General features: G+C 35.9%; 1 protein-coding gene across 2 annotated transcripts; it reads left to right on the top strand.

Moving 5' to 3' along the window:
* Positions 1 to 7698: 7698 nt before the first annotated feature.
* On the top strand, positions 7699 to 23652 carry AMACR (alpha-methylacyl-CoA racemase). Of its 2 annotated transcripts, XM_051989521.1 has the most exons (6): positions 7699 to 7820; positions 11065 to 11338; positions 12259 to 12402; positions 14480 to 14640; positions 17781 to 17967; positions 22882 to 23652. In XM_051989521.1, the coding sequence occupies exons 2-6, from the start codon at positions 11095 to 11097 to the stop codon at positions 23289 to 23291; spliced, it is 1146 nt and encodes a 381-aa protein (XP_051845481.1). In that variant the 5' UTR covers positions 7699 to 7820; positions 11065 to 11094; the 3' UTR covers positions 23292 to 23652. The 2 variants fall into 2 exon arrangements, with proteins under 2 accessions (XP_051845481.1, XP_051845472.1); XM_051989512.1 differs by lacking the exon at positions 7699 to 7820 and having other exon boundaries at positions 10672 to 11338.
* The last annotated feature ends 15 nt before the right edge of the window (positions 23653 to 23667 follow it).

The following is a 23667-nucleotide window of genomic DNA, read 5'->3' as shown; positions in this document are numbered from 1 at the left end:
GGGAAAGGAAATTGGACACTGAGCAAAGAAAGACTACTTACTGAGTAACCTTGAAATTTCCCAGTTGAGATTTTTGAATTTTTGTCTTTTTCTCTTTGATACAAATGTGATAGGACTGTCTCTCTGGGACCTCTCACAAAAACGATAAAAGCCTCCTAATGCTAATAATCATGTTTTTTCACACATGGCTAAGGGCACCTGTGCTGTCTAGGTGAAAGCCTGGGCACTGGGTCTCTCACTGCTTTTTCAACTATTTCTTTCCCTAGTCACAGATAACAAGACAGAAATTCAGAGATGAATGTTTCCAAACTAGGAAATGACCTTGTGAGTTTGTAGGAAATCCTAGGGAGGAATCCCAGTAAGTTTCCAGCATGTCTTTGTGTAAATTTGTTTGTTGAGAACTTTGGAAATCGCTTCCAGTTATCTAACAGAATCTTAGGAAACATTAGAAAGATTGGCCATCCTCCTGGTACCTTAATTAATGAACATAAGGAATTATGGTAGGCCTATGTTTAACCTGGAAATCTGGCTAGTTCCTAAAGGAATAAATATTCTCTTTGATGGACCTTTTGTGAATATAGCATCCTTGTACCTGAGGGGGGCTACTCTGTTTCAAGGATCATGTATCAACTGAGAATATGTAGCTTAGTGCCTTCTTTGTTCTCAGCCTATCAAAACCCCTTAGTGGAAAGAGACTTTGAGAACTCAGTTTGAAAATTTGGTGCCACTTGCCTAGCAAAATCTCCTACTGGAGACTCTAGATAGCTGTGACCTGGGTTCTCTTAGCTGCTGGAATTCAGATGTTGGTTTTCCTCATAGTGTATGTATATATGATGTATGTTGTATATTATCTGTTAGTTATATTGTCTTGGTGGTCACCATGTTAATTGAGCATTACTTTCATACCATAAGTTTCCTCTTTTCTTATATCTTGTTTAAATCATGGTTCTGAGCAGTAATAAACTTGTACTCAGCCTCTTTAAGACTACGTCTATTGGAGAGGACTGGCGAGACTTACATGAACTGATACTAAGTGAAATGAGCAGAACCAGGAGATCATTATATACCTCAACAATGATACTGTTTGAGGATGTATTCTGATGGAAGTGGATCTCTTCGATAAAGAGAAGATCTAACTCAGTTTCAATTGATCAAGGATGGACAGAAGCAGCTACACCCAAAGAAAGAACACTGGGAAATGAATATAAACTGCTTGCATTTTTGTTTGTCTTTCCGGGTTATTTATACCTTCTGAATCCAATTCTTTCTGTGCAACAAGAGAACTGTTTGGTTCTACACACATATATTGTATCTAGGATATACTATAACCTATTCAACATGTAAAGGACTGCTTGCCATCTGGGGGAGGGGGTGGAAGGAGGAAGGGGAAAAATCGGAACAGAAGTGAGTGTAAGGGATAATGTTGTAAAAAATTACCCTGGCATGGGTTCTATTAATAAAAAGTTATTTAAAAAAAAGACTATGTCTGTTGAAAGTGAATTCCCAAACTAGATTAATCCTACAGACTTTGAGAAGTCAGAAGGTTTTAGTCTGTCAATAAGGTGCTGGTTGTTCTGTGGAAGGTGCTATGTAAAACTATTACAATGTTTGGAAGAGAAGATGACCACTGACAGGACAAGCCTATTTGGTTTGCTATATGACATGGACTTTGAAGAAATTGTTCAGACTAAGCTGCAATGAAGTGAAAGTGAAATGTCTATTGATCAGTCCCACTAAATGTCTTATTTAATGTCACATACTAGTAAAACATAACAGGAATTATAGGTTATTGTGTGATGTTTGTGTCTGTATCAATGAATACTTCAAAATATTTTATATTTTTAGTATTTCTTTTGTATAGAGGAAATAGGTGTTCTATAATTGTCCTACCTTAAGACTGAGTACCTTTGTTCTCCCTTTTGAGGAGTCCTTAAACTTGACTCAAATCTAAAATATGACTTTCTCTCCACCTGCAGGTAGAGGAAATAAAATCAGAGAATGAGAGAAAGAGTCTGACTTCTCATAAGAAACCAGATTTCTTTAGTTCTAAAGCCAAGTACCATGTGGAGGCCTCTGGAACTGGGGTCCCTTACTAGGACTCCTCTGACCTAGCTACTATTTGTAAAGTACTTTGTAGACCTTAAACTGCTACATAAATATTAGCTATTGTCAGGCTCTTCATGCCAAGACCACCCCTGTATTTTTACTATTAGAAGCCTTGTTTTCTAGAGCTAAGGCAACAATAGCTGTATGCTGAGCTTGCGAGACAATCCTGTGTACCCACCCTCTGGATGAACTCTGCTAGAATTGTTTCCACACTAGTCCCAGCTGGTACCTGAGCTCAGAAAAACACCTTCAAAATTAGACTATGTTCTGGTCCCGAAGAACTGCTATGAATCAAATTTGTTTCAAACTGTTACTTCCTCTTTGTCACCACTACAGCACACTGCCTAGCCACTGCTCTAAGGCTCAAGGTGCCGCTTTGCTAAAGCTCCTCTCTTAGGGGGGGCCTGGGCAGATATATCTAGTTTCCCTCCTCCAATGGAATAAAGAAAAAGACCATTATTAGCTTTGTTTTTATTATATTTCTTAAAATTAAGTGGTTGTGATAATCTATATCAGCTCTTTCATATTTTCAGAGTTTTTATTATTATTGCTACAAATCCAGACTCTTTTGTTTGGCCCTCGAAACTCTTCCCAGTCTGGCTCTATCTTTCATTCTACTTCATTATTACCCTTCTGGTACATACTCTATGTACCAAATTGGCCTCCTGCTATGTACAGTTTTCCACCTCCAACCTTTGCATAGACTCTCCTGGATTCCTAAAAAACCTAGAAGAAAAAAACATTCAGATTTTTGGGGGATTATTCCATATAAATTTGTAGTTACTTATCTGTATACATATTGTCAGCTTCCAGTAGAATGTAAGCTTCTTGATGTTAGGGACTGTTATTTTGTTCTTTGATCTATTTACTCCAAGTGACAGCTCTTCTCTTCCTGACTCCAAGACAAGTGTTCCTTCTATTGTATGCTGTCTCCTCTTGAAAGGCCGGGATAAATATCTCTTCATCCCTTAACTTTGTTCTGCCAACCAAGTTATTCAACAGGTAAGGCCTACTAGGTACAAAGTACTACATGAGGAGCTGGGGACATAAAGATAAAAACAAACCTGTCTATATTTTCAAGTAAACCATATTGGTTCATAGATTTTGGACTAGAAAAGTCCTTAGAGTCCAACCATCTCATTTTTACAGGTAAAAAAATGGGGTTCAAAAAATTGCTGGGAAAACTGGAAAATAATATGTCAGAAATTTGGGCATAGACTTACATGTCATACCCTATACCAAAACAAGTTCAAAATGGATACATGATTTGGGCATAAAGAATGATACCATAAACAAATCAGGGGTGCAAGGGATAATTTACCTATCAGATCTTTGGAGAAGGGAAGAACTTATGGCCAAAGAAGAACTAGAGAACATTATGAAAGCCAAAATGGACAACTCTGATTACAAAAGATTTTGCACAAACAAAACTAACAGAAACAATATTAAAAAGGAAGTGACTAACTGGGAAAAATCTTTACAGCCAGTATTTCTGATAAAGGTCTCATTTCTAATATATATAGTCATGTCAAATTGATAATAATACAAGTCATTTCCCAATTAATAAACAGTCAAAAGATATGAACAATTTTCAGATGATGAATTAAAACCATTTCTAATTATATGAAAAAATACTCTAAATCACTATTGATTAAAGAGATGAAATTTAAGACAACTCTGAGATATCACTTCACACCTCTCAGATTGGCTAAGATGACAGGAAAGGATAATGATAAATGTTGAAGGAGATGTGGGAAAACTGGGCCATTAATGCATTGTTAGTGGATTTGTGAAATGATGCAACCACTCTGAAGAATAATCTGGGAGCTATGCCCAAAGGGTTATAAAACTGTGCATACCCTTTGACCCAGCAGTGCCATTACTGGCTCTGTATCCCAAGGAGGGAAAAGGATCTACATGTGCAAAAATATTTGTAGCAGCTCTTTTTGTGATAGCAAAGAATTGGAAAGGAAGTAAATGCTTATCATTTGGGGAATGGCTGAACAAGTTGTGGTACATGAAGGTTATGGAATATTATTGTTCTATAAAAAATGATGAACAAGCTAATTTTAGAAAGGCCTGAAAAGATTTACATGAAGTGATACTGGCGAAACAAGCAGAACCAGGAATACATTGTACACAATAACAGCAAGAAAGTATAATGATCAACTACAAAAGCCGTGGTTCTTCTCAGTGGTTTGGTGATCTAAAGCAATCCCAATAGACTTTGGACAGAAAATGCCATCTGGAACCAGAGAAAGAACTAAGGAGACTGAATGTTGAATAAGAAATCTCCTTATTAGTAGTAAGTTCATTTCAAATCATTGTAAGGACATGACTTTCCCCATATGAACCTAATTCCCATGTAAACTATGAGAACCCAATCGAAGAAGGACATGACTCCCCCTGTGAGGACTTGACTGCTCTCTCATCCCAAGAGCACATATTTTAACTCTTTCTCCTATGAAAACCTGACCGTTCCTTGACCCATAAGAACATATATTTCAACTCTTTCCTTTTTAATCTATAAGACAGGCATGTACCACCTGTGTTTTAGCTCCAATTATATGATTCCAGGAACTCGCCACTCCTTGGAACTGTTGCTGTTGATAAGGACTGGCCCCCTTATCAATGCAACATTTGATTATAACCACCTGGAGCCCTAGTTGGTGCGTCCTTGTCTTAGATGAGGTCTTCATTTGGCCCAAAGCCTTCTTTGTTTGGACCCCTATAAAGAGTGGGCAAAGCATTCTCCACTTTGAAGCCTCACCTATGGAGATGACGATCTGCCTAGGACTTTCCCGATCGAGACTCACAGGCTGAAATATTGGGGCCTTCCCAGCCATCCAATTAGAGTTGAAGCTCCCTCGATCGTACTGAGTAATGTATTCCCTCTCTTTCTCTGCTATTCTAATCATAATCCTTATTATTCTTTGCCTCTTGTGTACTATTTGCTGTATGTGTTGTTATTGCAAGCATTCTATCCCGTGCATTGTATAATTAAATTTTACCTTTACTTTAACTGAGCCTGAGAGCGTCATTTATAAAAGCGGATTCGAACCTCTCTTAAAAATCATATAACATTAATATAACAATGTAAATCAACATGTACCATGTTCACTTCTTTTTTCTATTTTTATCTCTTCCATAGTTTTTCCCTTTTGCTCTGATTTTTCTCTCCTAATATGATTCATAAAATAATATGTATTAAAAATAAACTTTTAAAAATGGGGTCCAGTCAGGATAAGTGACTTGAGCAAAGTCAGTGTCAAAGGCAGGATCATTCATTCATTTATTTACAACATCCATTTCTAAAATTTTGAGTTCCAAATTATCTCTCTACAGCCTTTCTCTATTTCTTGAGATGGCAAAAAATATATCTATTATACAAGTGAAGTCATGTAAAACATTTCTATATTAGCCATGATAGAAAAAACAAAAATAAGGAAAACAAAGAAAATGGGGGATAAAAGTACAGGCATACCTTAACAATATTGCAGGTTTAGTTCTAGAACACTGCAATAAAGTGACTATCACAATAAAGTGAGATCCACAAAATTTTTTTTCCAATACACATAAAAGTATATGTTTATACTATCCTATAGTCTATTAAAGTGTACAATATAGCATTATATCTAAACAAATGTATATATAATTTAATTTAAAATATTTTATTGATAAAAATGTTAATCATCATCTGATCTTTCAGTGAATCAATCGTTTTACAGGTGCTTCAACATTAATGCCTGCTTATGAATAGGTTGGCATGGCTTTGGCAATTTATTAAAATAAGATAACAATGAAGTCTGCTGCAATGATTGATTCTTCCTTTTGCCTGAATATGGAAGCAGTTGTAAGATTTTAATTGGCCTAATTTCAATTCTGTTGCCTCTCAGAGAAGTCCAGAAGACAGAAAAAGAGAGTAGGAACAGTAGGTTCCCATTACCCTTTCTGTGGAGCAGTCAGAACATAGACAACATTTATCTATTAAGTTCACTGTCTTATATGGGCACAGTTTGTAGTTGATATCAAGGATCACTGATCCCAGATCACCATAACAGATATAATAATAATGAAAAAGTTTGAAACATTGAGAGAATTACCAGCATATGACAGAAACCGAATGTGAACACCTGTTGTTAGAAAAATGGTTCCAAAAAACTTGTTTGATGCAGGATTGTCACAAACCCTCAATTTGTAAAAATAAAAACAAAACAAAAAAAAAAAAAACCTATCTTTGAAGCATAATAAAATGAAGTTCAATAAAATGAAATATGCCCCTACGTTTTAGTCTGCACTTAGAGAGCATCAGTTCTAGCTCCCTGGAGATGGACAACATTTTTCATCATCCCATGATGAAACTGTCTTGTATCATTTTATTGATCAGAATAGCTAAAGCTTGCCCAGTCTATCATCATTATGATACTGCTATTATTATATTCAATGAAGTTCTGGTTCTTTTTGCTTTACTTTGTATCAATTCAAGTAAGTTTTCCCAGGGTTTTTTCTGAAACCATCCCCTTCATTTTTTTATATAGCACAACAGTATTCTATCACAATCACTTACCACACCTTGTTTACTATTCTTTCCATTTCTTTGCAAAGGGAGGGTTACATTTTACTTTCTGTTTCACTCATTTTTGGATTTAACATTTACCCATTTCATGTCTATATGTAGGCATGAAATCTTCCAACTACATTGTAAATTTCTTTGAAGGGCAATATCTCTGATTAAACCCATGCATTCCAGAGTATGTCTAGCACAGTGCCAGTACACAGTTCACTCTTAAGTCCTGTTATGGTCCCAAAGAAAGAGAAGCAGGTAAAGAGTCTGAGGTTCCTGATCCACTTATTACCTTCATGGCTTGGAACAAATCACTCCATCTCTCCCGATCATTATTTCCACTTCTATAAAATGAGGGAGTTATGCTAACTGGCTTTTAAGGTCCTTTCAGGTTCTTATGAATTATGCCAACAACAAGTGTTCCCACTCTGCCAATAAACCAGCTGTGACTTAGTCTCAATAAGCCTCAGTAACTTCATCTCTAAGATGAAAGTATTTATTAGATGATCTCTGGAATGTCTACCATGAAATCTTACATCTTCCCTCCTATGGTTTAGTGGAAAGAGTTCTGGATTTGGAGTCATAGGGCCTGGGTTCAAATCCCTCCTATGATAATACCTGAGTGACCTTTAGTAAGAAACTTTTATATCCCAGGATCTCAGTTTCCTTAAAAATGAAACAGGGAAGGATAGACTCTGAGATCCTTTCTAGCTCTAGATAAATAATAGTTCTATTTTTTAGCCTCTTTCCTACACCCTTTTTTGTAGTTGATTTAAAATTTTGTCTAATCTTAGCTCTTATGTCACATAACCATTTTATATATCTAGAATGGTAAAATAAAGGAATAGTCTTGACTATGGTTTTGCTTATACAATTCTGAGAACAAACTTAGGGAGGTCTATTTTGGTTGGCAGTTAAAAAAGAAAAATGTTGTGAAACCTGAATCTATTGACTTTAAGATTAAAGTCCCTGAGAGTAGTTATAATGGGGCTGTGTACTTGGGGAGGAGCCACTAATGCTTCTGACAAAGCAACTGAACTCCAGCATAAATTTTGGATCATGATTGCTATGAGGACTCAATCATCTTCTCTTGGAAGCACAAGATCTCTTTGGGCTTGTATCTGCTGAAGATAACTTAGAAGGTAACAAGGTAATGCTAATTGGGCTTATGTCATATTTGTTGTCAAACAAAATCTTTTTTAATCCCCAAACTAAGTAATAGTATCTTACATGTCTTGTTAGACTTGAATGCAAGGGAAAAAACCCAACTCTGATGAGAAGCTTTTCCAAAATTAATACTTTAAGAAATTTACATGACATATGGGAATGTATTCCTTAAGCCTTTGTACAGTTAGATCATAGATATGGAATGTTGCTATTTGTTACCATGTACCATTGATAATTTGGTTTCACTGAATTGCTTTTATTCTCTTTTTAAATTTTGTGACAAGGGAGGACTCTGAATAGAAGGAAGAGGTATATATTCAGAAATTAGAGATACAATAACAAAGATAACCTCTATCAGATTGTTTACTATCTTGGAGAGGGGGAAGATGATAGAGGAAGTAAAAATTTGGAACACAAAATCTCATAAAAATGAGTGCTGAAAACTATTTACATGTATTTGGAAAAATAAAAACTATTAAAGGGAAAAAAGAAAAATTTGACAAGGTCAGTGAGAGGGTATGTGTTTTTGGTCTCAGAAGCAATAAATATGGGGTCATGATATCAATGATAAAAAAAAAAGGAGACAAGAAGGAGAAAGGAAGACAATACATAGACAGATACAGAGACAGCAACAGAGAAAGATAGAGAGGTAAGACAGAGAGAAAATTTATTAAACATTTACTATATACCAAGCACTGTCCTAAGTACTGAGGATACCAAAAGAAGAATACAATTCTTAGAAAAAGAATACAATCCTATTCTCCAGGAATTTACATTATGGAAACAACACATAAGGGGAAGATGAAAGGATAGGGAAGAAGGAGCAGAAAAGGGAGCAGGAGGTGAGGTGAAAAGGGAAAACAAACTTCTCAAGATATAGTAAGCCCAGACAGGGGATATTAGTCAGTGAGTAGGCCCCAGAGCAGAGTTGTTCCATTCAATAATCATTTACAAAAATAAATAGCACTTCCTTCAAGGAGCTTCCTTACTATCTAATGGAAACTGCAAGTATGACATATACTGGTTTTACCAGTTCAAGCAAGGAGTGTGTTTGTAATCTCAAGAGCAGTAAAATCAGAGGTATAACATGTATGAATAATGAACAAGTAAAAGCAATGAGGATAGAGCTGGGGATGGAAGGCAGAGGGAGAGGCAGAAACAAAGACAAAGTTTGGAACTTGTCCTTTCTGATCAAATATTTAACCTCTCTGCACCTGTGCCTTGATATCTGATATTTGGGTTATTATGCTGTCTTTTGCTCTGATTCCGTAGGATTTCACAAACCAATCTATAAGAAAATTTGGGAAAGCCAATAGTTCTTCCTATAGGAAGAGGCTTAGTTCATATTCCTGGGTTCATATTCCTGTTCTTAGTAGAATTAATATTTAAGATGTGACCTTGAACAAATAATTTAATTCTTCTAAGCCTTAGTTCCCCAACATATAAAATGATCTCTATATAAAATATGTATAATATATAAAACCATCTAATTTGGATTAGATGAACTCTAAGATTCCATCTACCTAGCAACATGCTAAAAATATTTAAGTCTATGAAAAAAATTACATATATAACTATGACACATTTTTAAGTATTATGTGCATTAACATTTTTCAATGTTCCTAAATCTAGACAATCCACAAAACAATGACTCAATTAATAGCATTTGTGGTTTTCTGAGATGCAAATGCTCATCTGGAAAATTCAACAATCAAGGTCATATGAGCTAGCTCCAGCATAGTTATACTTCCACCTCCACCATAAATCCTCTACCTGCATTCACAAAGAATTATAACTGTTATAGAGATAGGGATTTTCATCTCTATTTTGGGGATTTGGAGATTTGGGGAAGACATCTGAGTAAAATAGATCACAGAGTAGATCTCTTTGAATTTTCTTCCAATTTCCCTAAATTCTCCCTTGCCAACTTCCAAATATTTACAAGTAATTTGTTATTTGCTATCTGGCAATTAGAGCTCCAGTCAAGGTCTTATTTATCTATGGTAAAAGAACTTGCACTGACTATAAAGTCAAAAGAACTGAGATCCAACCTTACTCTGAGGCTTTCCTATCTTCCTGACCTTACGCAAATCATTGAGCCTCTGTCACTGATAAAATGAAAGGGAAAAACTGAAAGGGAAAGATATCTAAGGATCTTTCTAACTCTCAAATTCCATGAGATTCTGTTCCAGTCCTATTCTTGTGCTTCACTGAGTTGGGGTATCTATGATTTATCTGTGCTCCGGCAAGTCCTGCCAATCTGAAGTGCCAATGGGCCCAGAGGCTTGGGACCATTATGTAACTGTGCTAAGGATGCTGAGACCCACAATTTTTTAAAAATTTTTTAATTTTTGCCCATAGCCTTATGACTCATGAAGCCTTGTTGAGGTTTCGGGTTGTAATTTGTTTAACACATCCAAATAAAATCAGTTTTTGAAGTGTAGGCAACTGGGCAACAGAGTACAAAGTGCTATCCTGGATTTGGGTTCTTGCTTCTGACATATGTGACCTGGGAGCAATTTACTCAACCTTTCGGCCTCAGTTTTCTCATCTGTACAATGAGGACAGTCAAAGCACTTATTCCATAGAGTTGAATAAGATCCTTTGTCTGTGCAAAGCCCTTTGCAAACCTTAATGTTATATATGTTATATAGTCGAAGAAAACAACCGATAGGGACAGGCCCTGTGATCTTTTTGGTACCTGGAGCTTCTGGGGAATAAGTCCCTCTGGCAAGGCAGATAGGCACCTCCTCTGCCACTAGAAAGCTGTTTAATGGGAGGGGAGGGGAGGGGGAAGGGCAGAAGAGGCGGGGAAAGAGGGAAGAGAAAAAAAGGAAAAGAGAAGTGGGTGGAAGGAGGAGAAGGGGAGGAAAGAAAGGAGGAGGTAGGGAAAAAGGGAAAAGAAAAGGAGGAGAAAGGAGGAAGAGAAGGGAAGGTGAAAGGGGGAGGACAAGAGGACAGGGAGGAGAAGGAAGGAGAGACGGGGGTAAAGAGGGAGGGAGGAGGAGAGAGGTGAAGCAGGGAAGGGAAAGGAGGTGCTGTGAGAGGTTAGAGAATACTCATACTCAGTCTCTACAGAACTGCTCCTCGCTCTACTTAAGGTCGTTAGACTTCACTTTGGCCACTGCGCAGGCGCTCCCCCCAACCGCGCGCAGACGTACTAAGGGAACAGCGTTGGCTTCATGCCTAACTCTCAGGGGTCATTTAATGGCTGTCCCTCCCGGCAGGAGGCGCCCTCAGACCTGGAAAGGTCAACTATGGCTCTCCAAGGGGTCCGCGTGCTGGAGTTGGCCGGCCTGGCCCCAGGCCCCCACTGCGGCATGATCCTGGCCGATTTCGGGGCTCAGGTGATACGTCTCGACCGGCTGGGCCACCAGGGCACGACATGGATGGCCCGAGGCAAGCGATCCTTGGCCTTGGACTTGAAGCGGCCTGCGGGGGCGGCCGTAATGCGTCGGCTCTGCAGGCAGATGGACGTGGTGGTGGAGCCCTTCCGACCAGGTGAGAGAGAGATCCGTCCCCGCCCAGACTCCGCCCTCCCCTTCCCTTTATCCCCTTCGGGCTCGCCCCCTCCCCCAGCTTTTCTCCTGCCGGGGCCACCTCGCTGCGCCCTTGCACCTTACTCCCTCCCTACTTCCTCCTTTCTGCAGTCCTCTGGGTCCCCTCCTCCCCCTCTCCCCAGCGTCCTCCTCCCTCCCCCGCTGCCCTCTCTGTCCTTCTTCCTCGTCCCTATTCCTTCCCCTTCTCCCTCCACCGCGCTCCCTCGCCTCTCCCCAACCCCCTCTGTGCCCCACTCCCTCCCCTCTGCCACCTCCCCACTTCCTTTGCCCGAGGGTGGGTCCGCTTTGTCCGCGAGCAGACTATCCCCTGGTTAGTTAAAGGACCCCCACCCTCCTTATCTGATGCCTGAGGACTTTAGGGGCTAGCTGGACCCAATGAAGTGCTGGAAAGAGCCTTAAGGAAGCTTAGGGATGGACCTCAACTTTATTTTCCTTTCCCTAAATGACTAGAGATTAGAGAATGTTTATATCTTTCTATCTCCAACACCTTGGATATCTAGCCGGGGTGCTATACTTGTCAAAAGATTCCTCGTGAAAGACAGTGGTCTTAGAAGTCAGAAAGACTGACTTTAAATAGATAAAACTCCAACTATATTAGCTAAATTAATACATAAAGTGTCGTATATAAATTTGGAAAAAATACGACTTTTCAGATCTCTCGTCTTTGAACCCATCTAGATATGCTGACATTAAAATTCATTTCTCTGTCTAACCAAAATATATTGCTAGTCAGGTTTCGCAATTACCTCGTTGGAAAGATGATGATTTTTAGCTCTTAGGACTGACTGTTCAAGCCAAATTTGAGTAAACATAAATAATCGTTTTGTCGTAGATTATTTGAAATGTTTACATTCTACTTAGGTGTCATGGAAAAATTTGGACTTGGTCCAGAAATTCTGCTAAAGGATAATCCAAGACTCATCTATGCCAGATTGAGTGGATTTGGTCACTTGGGAAGATTGTCTAAAGTAGCAGGTCATGATATCAATTTTTTGGCCTTGTCAGGTATGTTGGGGAATGTAATTCAGTTTTGGTTTTTACATTTTATTTATACCCACCCAAGGTCAAAGGTTTAATTCAGTTCAGCAAGAAATTAGAAATATGATGATCAAGTATTAAATCTTCAACAGTCTTAATTAGAGAAATAGTTGTTCAACAAGGGACCAGTACAGAAAAACCCAGAAATTATTAACCAGCATTTTGTCTCGTCGTTGATCAAAGAGAAATGACTGCTCATGGCAGCATGATTTTAGAGTATGTTACTTTTTTTTTTTATTTTAACATTTTTTTCCCTTAGTTAAATGTAAAAACAATTTTTAACATTTGGGTTTTTGTTTTTGTTTTTGTTTTTGTTTTAGTTTTTGCTTTGTTTTTTAGTTCCAAATCCTTTCCTTACTTTCTTACTCTCTCCCTTCCCTAAGACAGTAGCCAATCTGATATAGGTTATACATGTACAATCATGTACATTTCCACATAAATCATTTTGTGCAAGAAGACTGACCAAAAAAAAAAAAAAAAAAGCATGCTTCAGTCTGTGTTCAGATAACATCAGTTCTTTCTCTGGAGGTAAATATTTTTCATCATGAGCCCTTTGGGATTGTCTTGGACCAGTATCACTTCATGTCTTTCCAGATTTTTTTGAAATCGTCCTCCTTGTTATTTCTTATAGAACAATAATATTACATTACAATCACATACCATAACTTGTTTAGTAATTCCTCAATCCATGGTCATCCATGTTCAAGTTCTTACCACAAAAAAGAGCTGCTGTAAATATTTTTGTATAGATAAGTTCTTTTCCTCTTGTCTCTGGCTCCTTTCTTTTATGTACTCTCATCTATATAGCACTGGTATTGTTGAATTAAAAGTTATGCACTATTTTATAGCCCTTTGGGCATAGTTTCAAAACTCCAGAATGGTTGAATCAGTTCACCAGTCCACTAACAGTGGTGTCTCAATTTTCCCATATTCCCTCCAATATTTATCTTTTTTTTGGTCATATATAATAGTAATTTTGAACATCTAGGGGAAGATATGGGAAAGCTTCAGGCAGTATTGATTGCTCCATAAAAGCTGTTGAAGATAAAATCATTTTTTGAGAACTCAATGTAGGATTCAGCTAAACCAATCTTCCAATATTTCAAGGATGTATAATTTCATTGATGTTCTGTCTACTAATGGATACTGAATTTTTTTCACACAATCCTTCTTTGATTTAATGGACAGTCTTTGATTTGCAGTTGTTTAAAAATGCATTACTTTGTTTTGCCATGTGATTATAGCATATTGCCAATGATGAAAAATAGAATAAAAAACTTGATTGAAGTTATGGATGATTAAAAAGGGAAGTGGGCCTATTTAAGATTGAGGGATCACAGTGAGACACTTTGAGTGTCTCCCAGGTGTCCATGATGTATTAAATGAACCTAAAGAAGTCTGAAAGTACTTTGTCTCAGTCCTCTGAAGGGGGAAAGGGAAGGGACAAACATTAAGTGTCTAGTCTACTACATGCCCATTACTATTCCAAGTGATTAATATCTTACTTGATTCTCAGAACAACTCTGTGAGATAGATGCTATTTTTTCCCCATTTTACAATTGAGGAAATGGAAGCATATGGAGGCTACATTGCAAAAATTGAGTAGGAGAAGTAGAATTGTGGAAAGAGTCCCTGAACCTGTAAAATTGTCAAGTTTAATTACATTTGATCTTAAACCAGATGAGCCAATCAGATAAAGTGATGCTTTGATAAATGCTTTTTTTTTTTTTTACTGTTCTGTGGAATAATAGTGTTTATTAATGTCCTAAACTCTGTTAGTAAAAATATAAAAGATGGCACCACAAGCAACTGGATTAGGATTTGAGAAAACACAGGTTGATTTATAAGAAATATTGAGAAAATTATCCTTTATTTGTCTTTACAAATGAAAGAGAAGGCTTTCTTCTGAATAAAAAAATAGCTTTTTTTGAAAGGCTAAAATATTTTTGATTTTGAAAAGCTCAGATTTTTATTTAAAACAGGCTTAAATTCACAGGGTAATTTATCTCAGTCGCCTGACTTAACTTTCTTTTTAAATGTATAGGTGTGCTGTCGAAATTAGGGAGGAGCAATGAGACTCCTTATGCACCTTTAAATCTTCTGGCTGACTTTGGTGGTGGTAGTTTGACATGTGCATTGGGCATTGTGCTGGCTCTTTATGAACGTACCCAATCCGGCAAAGGTCAGGTCATTGATGCAAATATGGTAAGTTTCCAAGTATTTGATGCAAATTAGGTATCATAACTACTAGCTTCAAAGGGAAAATAGCAATGGCTTAAGCAAACTGTTTAATTAGTGGAAAAAATAATCATGCATACTATATTGGCATATTAAGATTCTGAGACCGTCTACCAGTGGTCCTCAAAGTCCAAAGAATTGTTGGGTTATTTTTTATTTCTAATATAATAAATAGTTATAAATATAACCCATGTGAACAAAAACTCTTTGAACAGATCCTCGATAGTTTTTTTTAACAACATGAAGATACTGAGAACAAAAGTTTGAGAACCACTGGCTAGTCCAACAGTCTCATCAATTGCTTGCTGTTATTCTACCATTTCTTTTTGCCTTTCCATAAGATGATTGGGATGCAAAAGGTAGAGAGAGATCATCATGGAAGTTTCCTAGTTGATAAGAAATGTCAACAAGGGTTGTTGTTAACTAAGTGTGTTCTACTTATTAGCTAACAGGCAGTTAAAGTTAGAGAAAGCTCAAAGGCTGATAGGAGCTTCTTTTTATTCCTGAGGCAATTGGGGTTAAGTGACTTGCCCAGGGTCACACAACTAGGAAGTATTAAGTACCTTGAGGTCAGATTTGAACTCAGGTTCTCCTGACTTCAGGACTGGTGCTTTATCTACTCTGCCACCTAGCTAGCTACCCCAGAAGCATTTCTTTAAAAGAAAAAAATTAATTTTGAAACTGAAAAGCTTATCTGGACCTTAGATAAAACTCTAGAACTCTTCAAGTTATATCACAGATATTTCCTAATATATATGACTCTTCCCAACCAAAGAGCCCTTCCTTGCAACAGCCAAAAAAACCAAAAACCAAAAAACACAAAGTTGCCTGAACTATGGTGTCCATTGATATATACAACACTATACACACCTTGACCACCACTTCTCCATAAAAAGGGAGGTGCATTTTGTTAATCTCTATGTCAAAGACTCACCATTACAATTATTTAATTCCTTTCCTTGTAATACTCTTATTACTGTATCCTATTTTATGGGAGCAATCTATGAAACGTGAATACAAAATGGGACTCAGTTCCTTTTCTGCTTCTACAAGTGAAAAGTGGATGAATTCTGAGAATTCTAAAGTTTTTAGATTTCCTAGAAATATTAATCTAACTATTGATATTTGTGATATAATAGGAAATGTGTTGTATTTGACTTCAGAGGACCTTTGTTTGAATTCTAGCTCTACTTTGTGCTATGTATATAATGTCTAGTCATTCACTTCCCTTTTCTAGCCCATGTGTTATGGGCCAAAACTCTGAACTTGAAATGATTCTTACAAGATGTTAAGTCAGTGGAATTGACCCACTGGCCCATAACACCCATGTTTTCCTCATCTATCAAGTGAAGTAGTTAGACCTGACATCTCCAAATCCATGATCTTAGAAGATGCTTACATGACTCTTTTGAAGGAAATGACAAAGCCAAAATAGAGAATACTGAGATCAGAGCCTTGGAGAATGCCTACATTCATGCCAGGGAAGAGTTTTTTTTAAAAAATCAGTGGAGACAAAAAAGAAAAATTAAAAACAGGTTGGAGAAGGATGAGAGTCCAAAGGAGTAGACTCATATTTATCTAATACATATTAGATATTTATCTATAACAACTCATATTTATCTAACACTTTAAGGACAACAAAACATTTTTAAAATACATTGTTTCATTTAATTCTTACAACACCAGGACGTCAGCACTATGAACAACTCTCCTCATTTTATATATCAGTTATTTGCCCAAAGTCACAAAGCCTAGTGAATTTCTGAAACTGAATTTGAACTCTATTGTTCCTAACTCCATTATGCCACAAAAGAAACAGGGAGACAAAGTGGGGCAAAGACTTGGAAAAGACTATTTAATTTGATAGTTGGTAATCTTTGAGACAGTAGTTTTGGGAGAATGTCAGGGACTGAAATCAGATTACAAGAATTTGAGTGAGTGGATGATAAAGTAGTAGAAGCAATATGTGTATATTTCTTTGTCAAGAAATTTAGCTAACCGCAAAAAAGGAGGAGATGGTAGTTGGAGAGTATAGTAGGGCTTAGAAATAATTTCTGGGGACAGCTAAGTGACGCAGCAGATGGAGTACCAGCCCTGAAATCAGGAGGACTCAAATTCAAATCTGCCTTCAGACACTTAATACTTCCTAGCTGTGTGACTCTGGGCAAGTCACTTAATCCCAATTGCCTCTGCAAAAAAAGAAAGAAAGAAGTCATTTCTGCTATTTAGTGTAGAAGCAAGCAGAGGAAAAGAAGATGACAGAGAGGGGATGATCAATAGAACAAGGTTCCATAGGAAAAGAGGTGGAATATAATCATTGGCACAGATAGAGGATGTTAACCTTTGCAAGGAGAAACACTTCCTCTGAGATATGAATGAAAACATGGAAAAGTTTGGAGGTGTTGAAGGACATTGAAAAAAATGCCTTTTGGATGGTCTTGAATAAAATAAGAGGCAAATTATCTGCTGAGAATATGGAGGCCAGAAGTTATCCATTGTTTGTATGAAGTTTCCTAGAGTGACTAATGTACAAAAACTTGTAGAAAAACAGAATTTTACTATACAATTTATGGAAAATTCAGAGATTGAAGTCATAACAACCAAAAACAAAGAAATGGTTAGGTCATCTGTAGACAGCCTTTGGGGCATGGGGCATGGAGATATTCTTCTCCAATGAAAATAATTCCCTGCTGGACTAATCACAGCTTCCTGATTCAATAAGGAAGAGATCCTGCTGAGTAGATAGCATGGGGAAGTGAGTAGGCACATGGCCAAGGTTTGAAGCACACTTTGGACTCATCCTAACTATGAGATCTTGAGCAAGTCACTTAATGTTTCTCAACCTTAATTTCATCTTTTGTAAAATAAGGGGATTAGGGTTGATGACCTCTCAGGTCCCTTCTAGCTCCGAATGTATTTAAGTTCCCTTAAAAACAAGTCCTGTTTTTCTAATGTGGAAAATATTTCTCTACCAATTCTTAGAGGAGTTCCCCTTCTGTTCCCCAAACAACCCAGTCTAATGAAGCTAATTGTGTTTTTCACAATGTGAACAATCTATATCACCTATTTCATTTGTAAACCAAATGACACTTATTCTTTTTTTCCAGGTGGAAGGAACAGCATATCTAAGTTCTTTTCTGTGGCATTCAAAAAGTGTAGGACTTTGGAGCCAGCCTCGGGGAAAGAATTTATTAGATAGTGGAGCACCTTTCTATGAAACTTATATGACTAAAGATGGGAAATTCATGGCTGTTGGTTCCATAGAACCTCAATTCTATGCATTGCTGATTAAAGGTAATGAGTTTTGGGAAATCTTGTTTGGTTGTTTGTTTTATGTAAAAGTATATTGGCAATATAGCCGAGAGCTTCTTTTGAGTCTTAGATTATTTTGAAATTTGAATTTAAACTCTTGGTTTCCTGTGAGTTTATATTCTGAATAACCAACATATGTTATAATTTACTTTAAAATTTAACTTTAAAGCCTATATTTTTCCCAACTTAAATTTACACTTAGTTCTTAAATTTTGAAGAATATTTGAGTTACTATTAAGACCCTTTTAGGTACTTAAAATATCTTTCATTTAATTCAACATATATTTATTTATTACTGTACTAATGTGGTAGGGTACAAGCTTGTTGTGGTGACTTCTTATACCCAGGAGAAGCCCTTATTCTTGCTTTATAAGTTGCTCACTTTTTCAAATACTTTTAAACAAATCCTGATTTTATTTGGGTAAATATTCTCTCTACCAACACATATCCAAACTCTTCTTCCATGCCTTAGTGAATCATAACTGTAACCAAAAAGAAAATCATCACCTAGTGAGCAAACTTTTGGTGATCAAACTATCTGAATTTAGCTAGACTGTTACTCAGATAATGGGCACACAGCTTGTCATTTCATGCTAGTACTTGCCAGAAATTGTACTCTGCTGGCATTGGAATAGTATTTAAAAGATGAAGTCATCTATTCATCCTGTTCTTTTATAGACCCCAGAAGTATTTGTAAGTTGGGTGATTCGACAATTTATAATCATATATAGAATTTCAGTTATGGTATTTTAATAATGGTATATGTCATTGTACTATTCTTAATACATTTCCCATTTCCTCACATTAGTAAGCCTGCTCTTCAAATTTTGCTCACTAACTGAATAATTGTGCTAAAGGTTATTTCATTCAACTATGTTAGAATCTTTTTAAGTTAAATCTTCTTTCAGAGATAAATCAATTAAGATGTGTTTAAAAGAACTAATATTATAAACAGTATAAATAAGATAAGCTCTTTTTAGCATAATATACTTGTCTATTTAAAATGGATGGCCTTAATGTTACATTACATTGGTACAGCTAAATGGCATAATGTATAGATTGCCAGGCTTGGAGTCAGAAAGAGTTGAATTTCAAATCCAGCCTCAGAAGCTAACTAGTTGTGTGACACTGGGCAAATCATTTAATCCTGTTTGCCTCATTTTCTCATCTATAAAATTAGCAATAACAACATTGCATTAAATAGTTTTAATCAAAGCTATTAGCTTATAATATGAGGTATGCTTATTTGCCAAGAATCATAAAAAATCTTTAAAATAATTGGTGTTGATACTAATTTTACCAACTTTTAAGTGAGAAATGCAAAAAGAAATATAATGATTGATCTAAACAGCCTAAGTCCTCTTTCTTTTTTTCTTTCTTTTTCTTTTCTTTTCTTTTTTTTTTTTTTGCTGAGGCAATTGGGGTTAAGTGACTTGCCCAGGGTCACACAGCTAGGAAGTATAGGTCCCTTTCCATATCACTAACATGGAAGCCAAAAAAGCTAATGTGATAACAGGGCTAAGTGTGTGTGACTGCGTTAGAACCAAGGAGGTCATAGTCCCACAGTATTCTGATTTGGTGACGCTGTAGTCGATGTGCATTGTGTTCTAAGTGCCACGTTTTAGGAAGGACACCTGTTGTCTGGGATAGTGTCCACAGGAGAGTGATCAGACCTTAAGGATCATGCCATACAAGGACCTGAAGAGAGTTGGCTTTAAGAAGAGAAGACTGAGATTGGGGAAGGAAAGTATCTTCAAGGATATGAAAGATTGTGATGTGAAAAAGGACAGATCTGTTTAGTCTGGCCTCAGAGAGCAGAATTAAGATCACTGTATAGAAGCTGCAGAGAGTTAGATTTGAACTCAGTATTAAGAGAAATTCCCTGATGTCAGTGTTGTACAGAAGCTCGTATTCTCATTCACTAGAGGTTTTCAAGAAATGGTGAGAGTGGAGGGGATTCTGAGGTCCCATCCCATGCTGTGTTTTTTGAGTCTAGAATTTGTAAACATGTAAATGAAATAGATGATCAAACAAAACAGTTTTGCTGATAGTATTTTATACACTGAAGCAATTCATGCATTTGCTATAATCAATATTTTGGGGTATCAAATCAATACCTTAATCATTTTTTTTGAAGAATAGATTGGAAGAATGAGTAATAGATTAATTTATATTACTATTTCCTGAACAATGTGTTTAAAAACTATCCATTTTGAAAGAATCCCTAGTGCATTGTTGTAATGTCTTGAGTTTATTTTGTGCTTATTTTGAGGAAGAAATATTGGCAGTTTTTTAACCTAAGTATAGCAATTTTGATAAATAGAATTAGAGAAATAAGGAGAGATGGATATGTAGGTGTATATTTATATAGGTGAATGTTGTATGTGTATATGTGTGTGTGTGTGTGTGTGTGTGTATGACATGCTTATGAAATAATGGAAAAAATTTGTAACACATCAGAATTAAAGCAAATGAATTTTGTAGCTTTCATATTAGAATGCCACTTAATTGAGCCTGTCTTTGATCAAAATATTTTGGAAGTCTTCTTCAAAGCTCTCTTCTCAGAACCTCTGAGTATTCCCAGTTGTGGCAAATGTTTGTCCTTTAAGGATGTCCTCATTTTATAGATTAGAAAACTTAGACCCACTGAGGTTAAGTTATTTGTCTAAAATCACATGGCTAGTAAAATGGCTCAAGTACCTAATTTCTTCATCTATAAAATATGGAGGGAGTAATAATACATTAGTTTCACCTTGGTTTCTTTGTATAAAGATCAGATATGGTAACATAGGTCAAAGTGTTCTGTATCTGCAAATACATTTCAGAGTAAAGTAGATACTTACTGTCAAATTACTCTTTGCATATTCTCCCATAGTCATCCTATCATAGTTCTCATGTTTAATTAAATAAAATCTTTCAAATGAATGAGAGAAAAGCAAAATGGTTTACCACAAATGGGAGATTCTTACTGTGCCTAGTGCTGCTAAGATAAATTGGATGGCTTTGTAGGTCTAAAAAATCTTCCTATTCCCAGATATGGGCAATGCAAAATTAAATTTCTGGGTTTTTTTCCAAAATTAAATTTCTCTGATATTCTACAGATAATTTATTTTCTTATAGTATACATGATTGTATTTTATCCATGATTATGGTGATCCTACTTTGAAGCTATTATATGTGTACTTTTATTCCTTTAAAACTAAGATTGTTAGGGATAAAGTTGTCTGTCATATATTTTACAAGATTTATTCTAATTTTAAAGAAAATATTGTCATTAAAAAATAGTTTATATATATATATATATATATATGTCTATACATATATAGCATTTGTGTAGCATATATACATATATTAGCATTTGTGTAGAAAATGGATTCCAGAGGAGACTGGAAGTAGGAAGATATAGATATGAGCTCTACAAACTTACTTGTTGAACTTGTATAATTAGGTGTTTGAAGGTCTGGGCTTCCATATGACTCTATAATATATATATATATTTCTTCCTAGAGAGCCATCTCTTAAAACAAAGAAGTTTAGAAAAAATCAAGAAAAAAAGAGAATAAGAAAAAAAAAAAAAACCTGACAATATATGCATGTTTCACACCTGTGGACATAACCACCCTCCCTATACATATTTCACCCTCCCCCCACCTCCCCTCCCCGAGCAAGATGAGGGTGGGGGCAGGTGGTATCTACTCATACATCTTCTTTGGAGCAAGTTTTTTCTTTGTAATTTTCCAGCTTTTTTTTTTTTTTTTTTTTTTGCTGAGGTAATTGGGGTTAAGTGACTTGCCCACAGTCACAGAGCTAGGAAGTGTTAAGTGTCTGACATCATATTTGAACTCAGATCCTCCTGACTTCAGGACTGGTGTTCTAATCTACTGTGCCACCTAGCTGCCCTCAGCATTTATTTTTGATAATTTTATGGTGATCCTTTTTATTTACATTATTATCATTGGGTATATTATTATCTTGTCTCTTCTTCAGTTTCCATTACATCATACTTTTTTTCCTATGTTTTTCAGTTTTGGCATTATTCATCATTTTTTATACATTATATTTTATTTTCCCCAGTTACATATAAAAGAATTTTTTACATTTGCTTTTAAAACTTTGAGTTCCAGTTTTTTCTTCCTCCCTCCTCTCTCCCCTTTGAGAAGGCACATGTAAAATTATATAAAACATTTCCATAAAAGCCATGTTGCAAAAGAAAACTTAAATTCCTCCTCCAAAAAAAACCCCTCAAGAAAAATAAACTAAAAAAAAAGTATGCTTCAGTCTGTATTCAGAGACAATCATTTCTTTCTCTGAGTATGGATAGTATTTTTTACCATAAGTCGTTCAGAGTAGTCTTGGATACCACAATTTATTCAGCCATTCCTCAATTAATGAGCATCCCCTTAATTTCCAATTCTTTGCCCTGAGAAAAGAGCTGCTATAATTATTTTTGTAGATAAAGGTCCTTTTCCTTTTTTTTTTTTTTTTTTTTTTTTGGTCTCTTGGGATACATAGTTAGTGGAGGTATTGGTCAATGGATATGCATATAAATCATGTAGTTTTAATTAAAAATATCAAATTATAAGTATTGTAATTATAGAGAATTATCTTATTATGAATAATTTTTTAAATTAACATTTAGGATAACATTGTACTTCTGCAAACAAAGAGAAAACTAAGCCCAGATTGGCTGTACACTATTTTTTTAAACAAGACATAATCATAATATATGCAGTTGGCTCTCTTGTCGTGTACTATGCACCTAAGACAATATGCATATATATTGAATCTTTTTTGGGGTAGTGACAATCAACTTACAGCTCATTATAATTAATGGTATGGCTTAATGAGTACTAAAGCACAGTCAGTAAATAAGACTGTCATATTTTTTCTCATCAGGACTGGGATTAAATTGTGATGAACTTCCAAATCAGTTGAGTATTTCTGATTGGAACGAAACAAAGAAGAAATTTGCAGATGCTTTTGCAAAGAAGACACAGGCAGAATGGTGTAAGATCTTTGATGGTACAGATGCTTGTGTGACTCCCATTCTGAGTTTGGAAGAAGCTGCTCTTAATGAACATAACCAAGAACGAGGCACTTTTTTCACTGATGAGCTTCAAAATGTGAGTCCCAGACCTGCTCCTTTGCTTTCAAGAACACCAGCTGTTCCTTCTACCAAAAGGGCTCCATTGGAAGGAGAACACACTGAAGAGATACTTCAAGAATTTGGGTTTAGCGAGGATGAGATTAATCAACTTAATTCAGATAAAATTATTGAAACAAGTAAACCCAAAGCTAATCTGTAAACTCGTAATTATAAAGCTTAGTAGATTTGAAGAATGAACTTCTGATGCAAGATGATAATTAACACTTCATACATGGAAATAGGAAATTATGATATTATATTTGTTGTTATGTTCTAATCAGAATAACTAATAACTGAAAAATTATTTGAGTTGTACAATTATGCTAGAATTCACTACAGATTTTTCCATAGGGACTTTTGGCTTAAGAATGTTGTATTTTTAGGATAATGCTCACAACAGATGATTGTATATAAAAGATGCTTTTTAACTCATTTTTTGAATGTTTTTGCTAATGTTAAGAACATGGAAGTGCCTTTAATGTTTTCAAATGAATTAAAAGTCATTTTGCAAAACATAAAAATCTTATTTAATAAGG

The sequence above is a fragment of the Antechinus flavipes genome, chromosome 1, assembly GCF_016432865.1.
Source record: "Antechinus flavipes isolate AdamAnt ecotype Samford, QLD, Australia chromosome 1, AdamAnt_v2, whole genome shotgun sequence".
NCBI classification, from domain to species: domain Eukaryota; kingdom Metazoa; phylum Chordata; class Mammalia; order Dasyuromorphia; family Dasyuridae; genus Antechinus; species Antechinus flavipes.
Note: the sequence above shows the minus strand (reverse complement) of the source record. Positions and strands in the feature narration are given on the sequence as shown.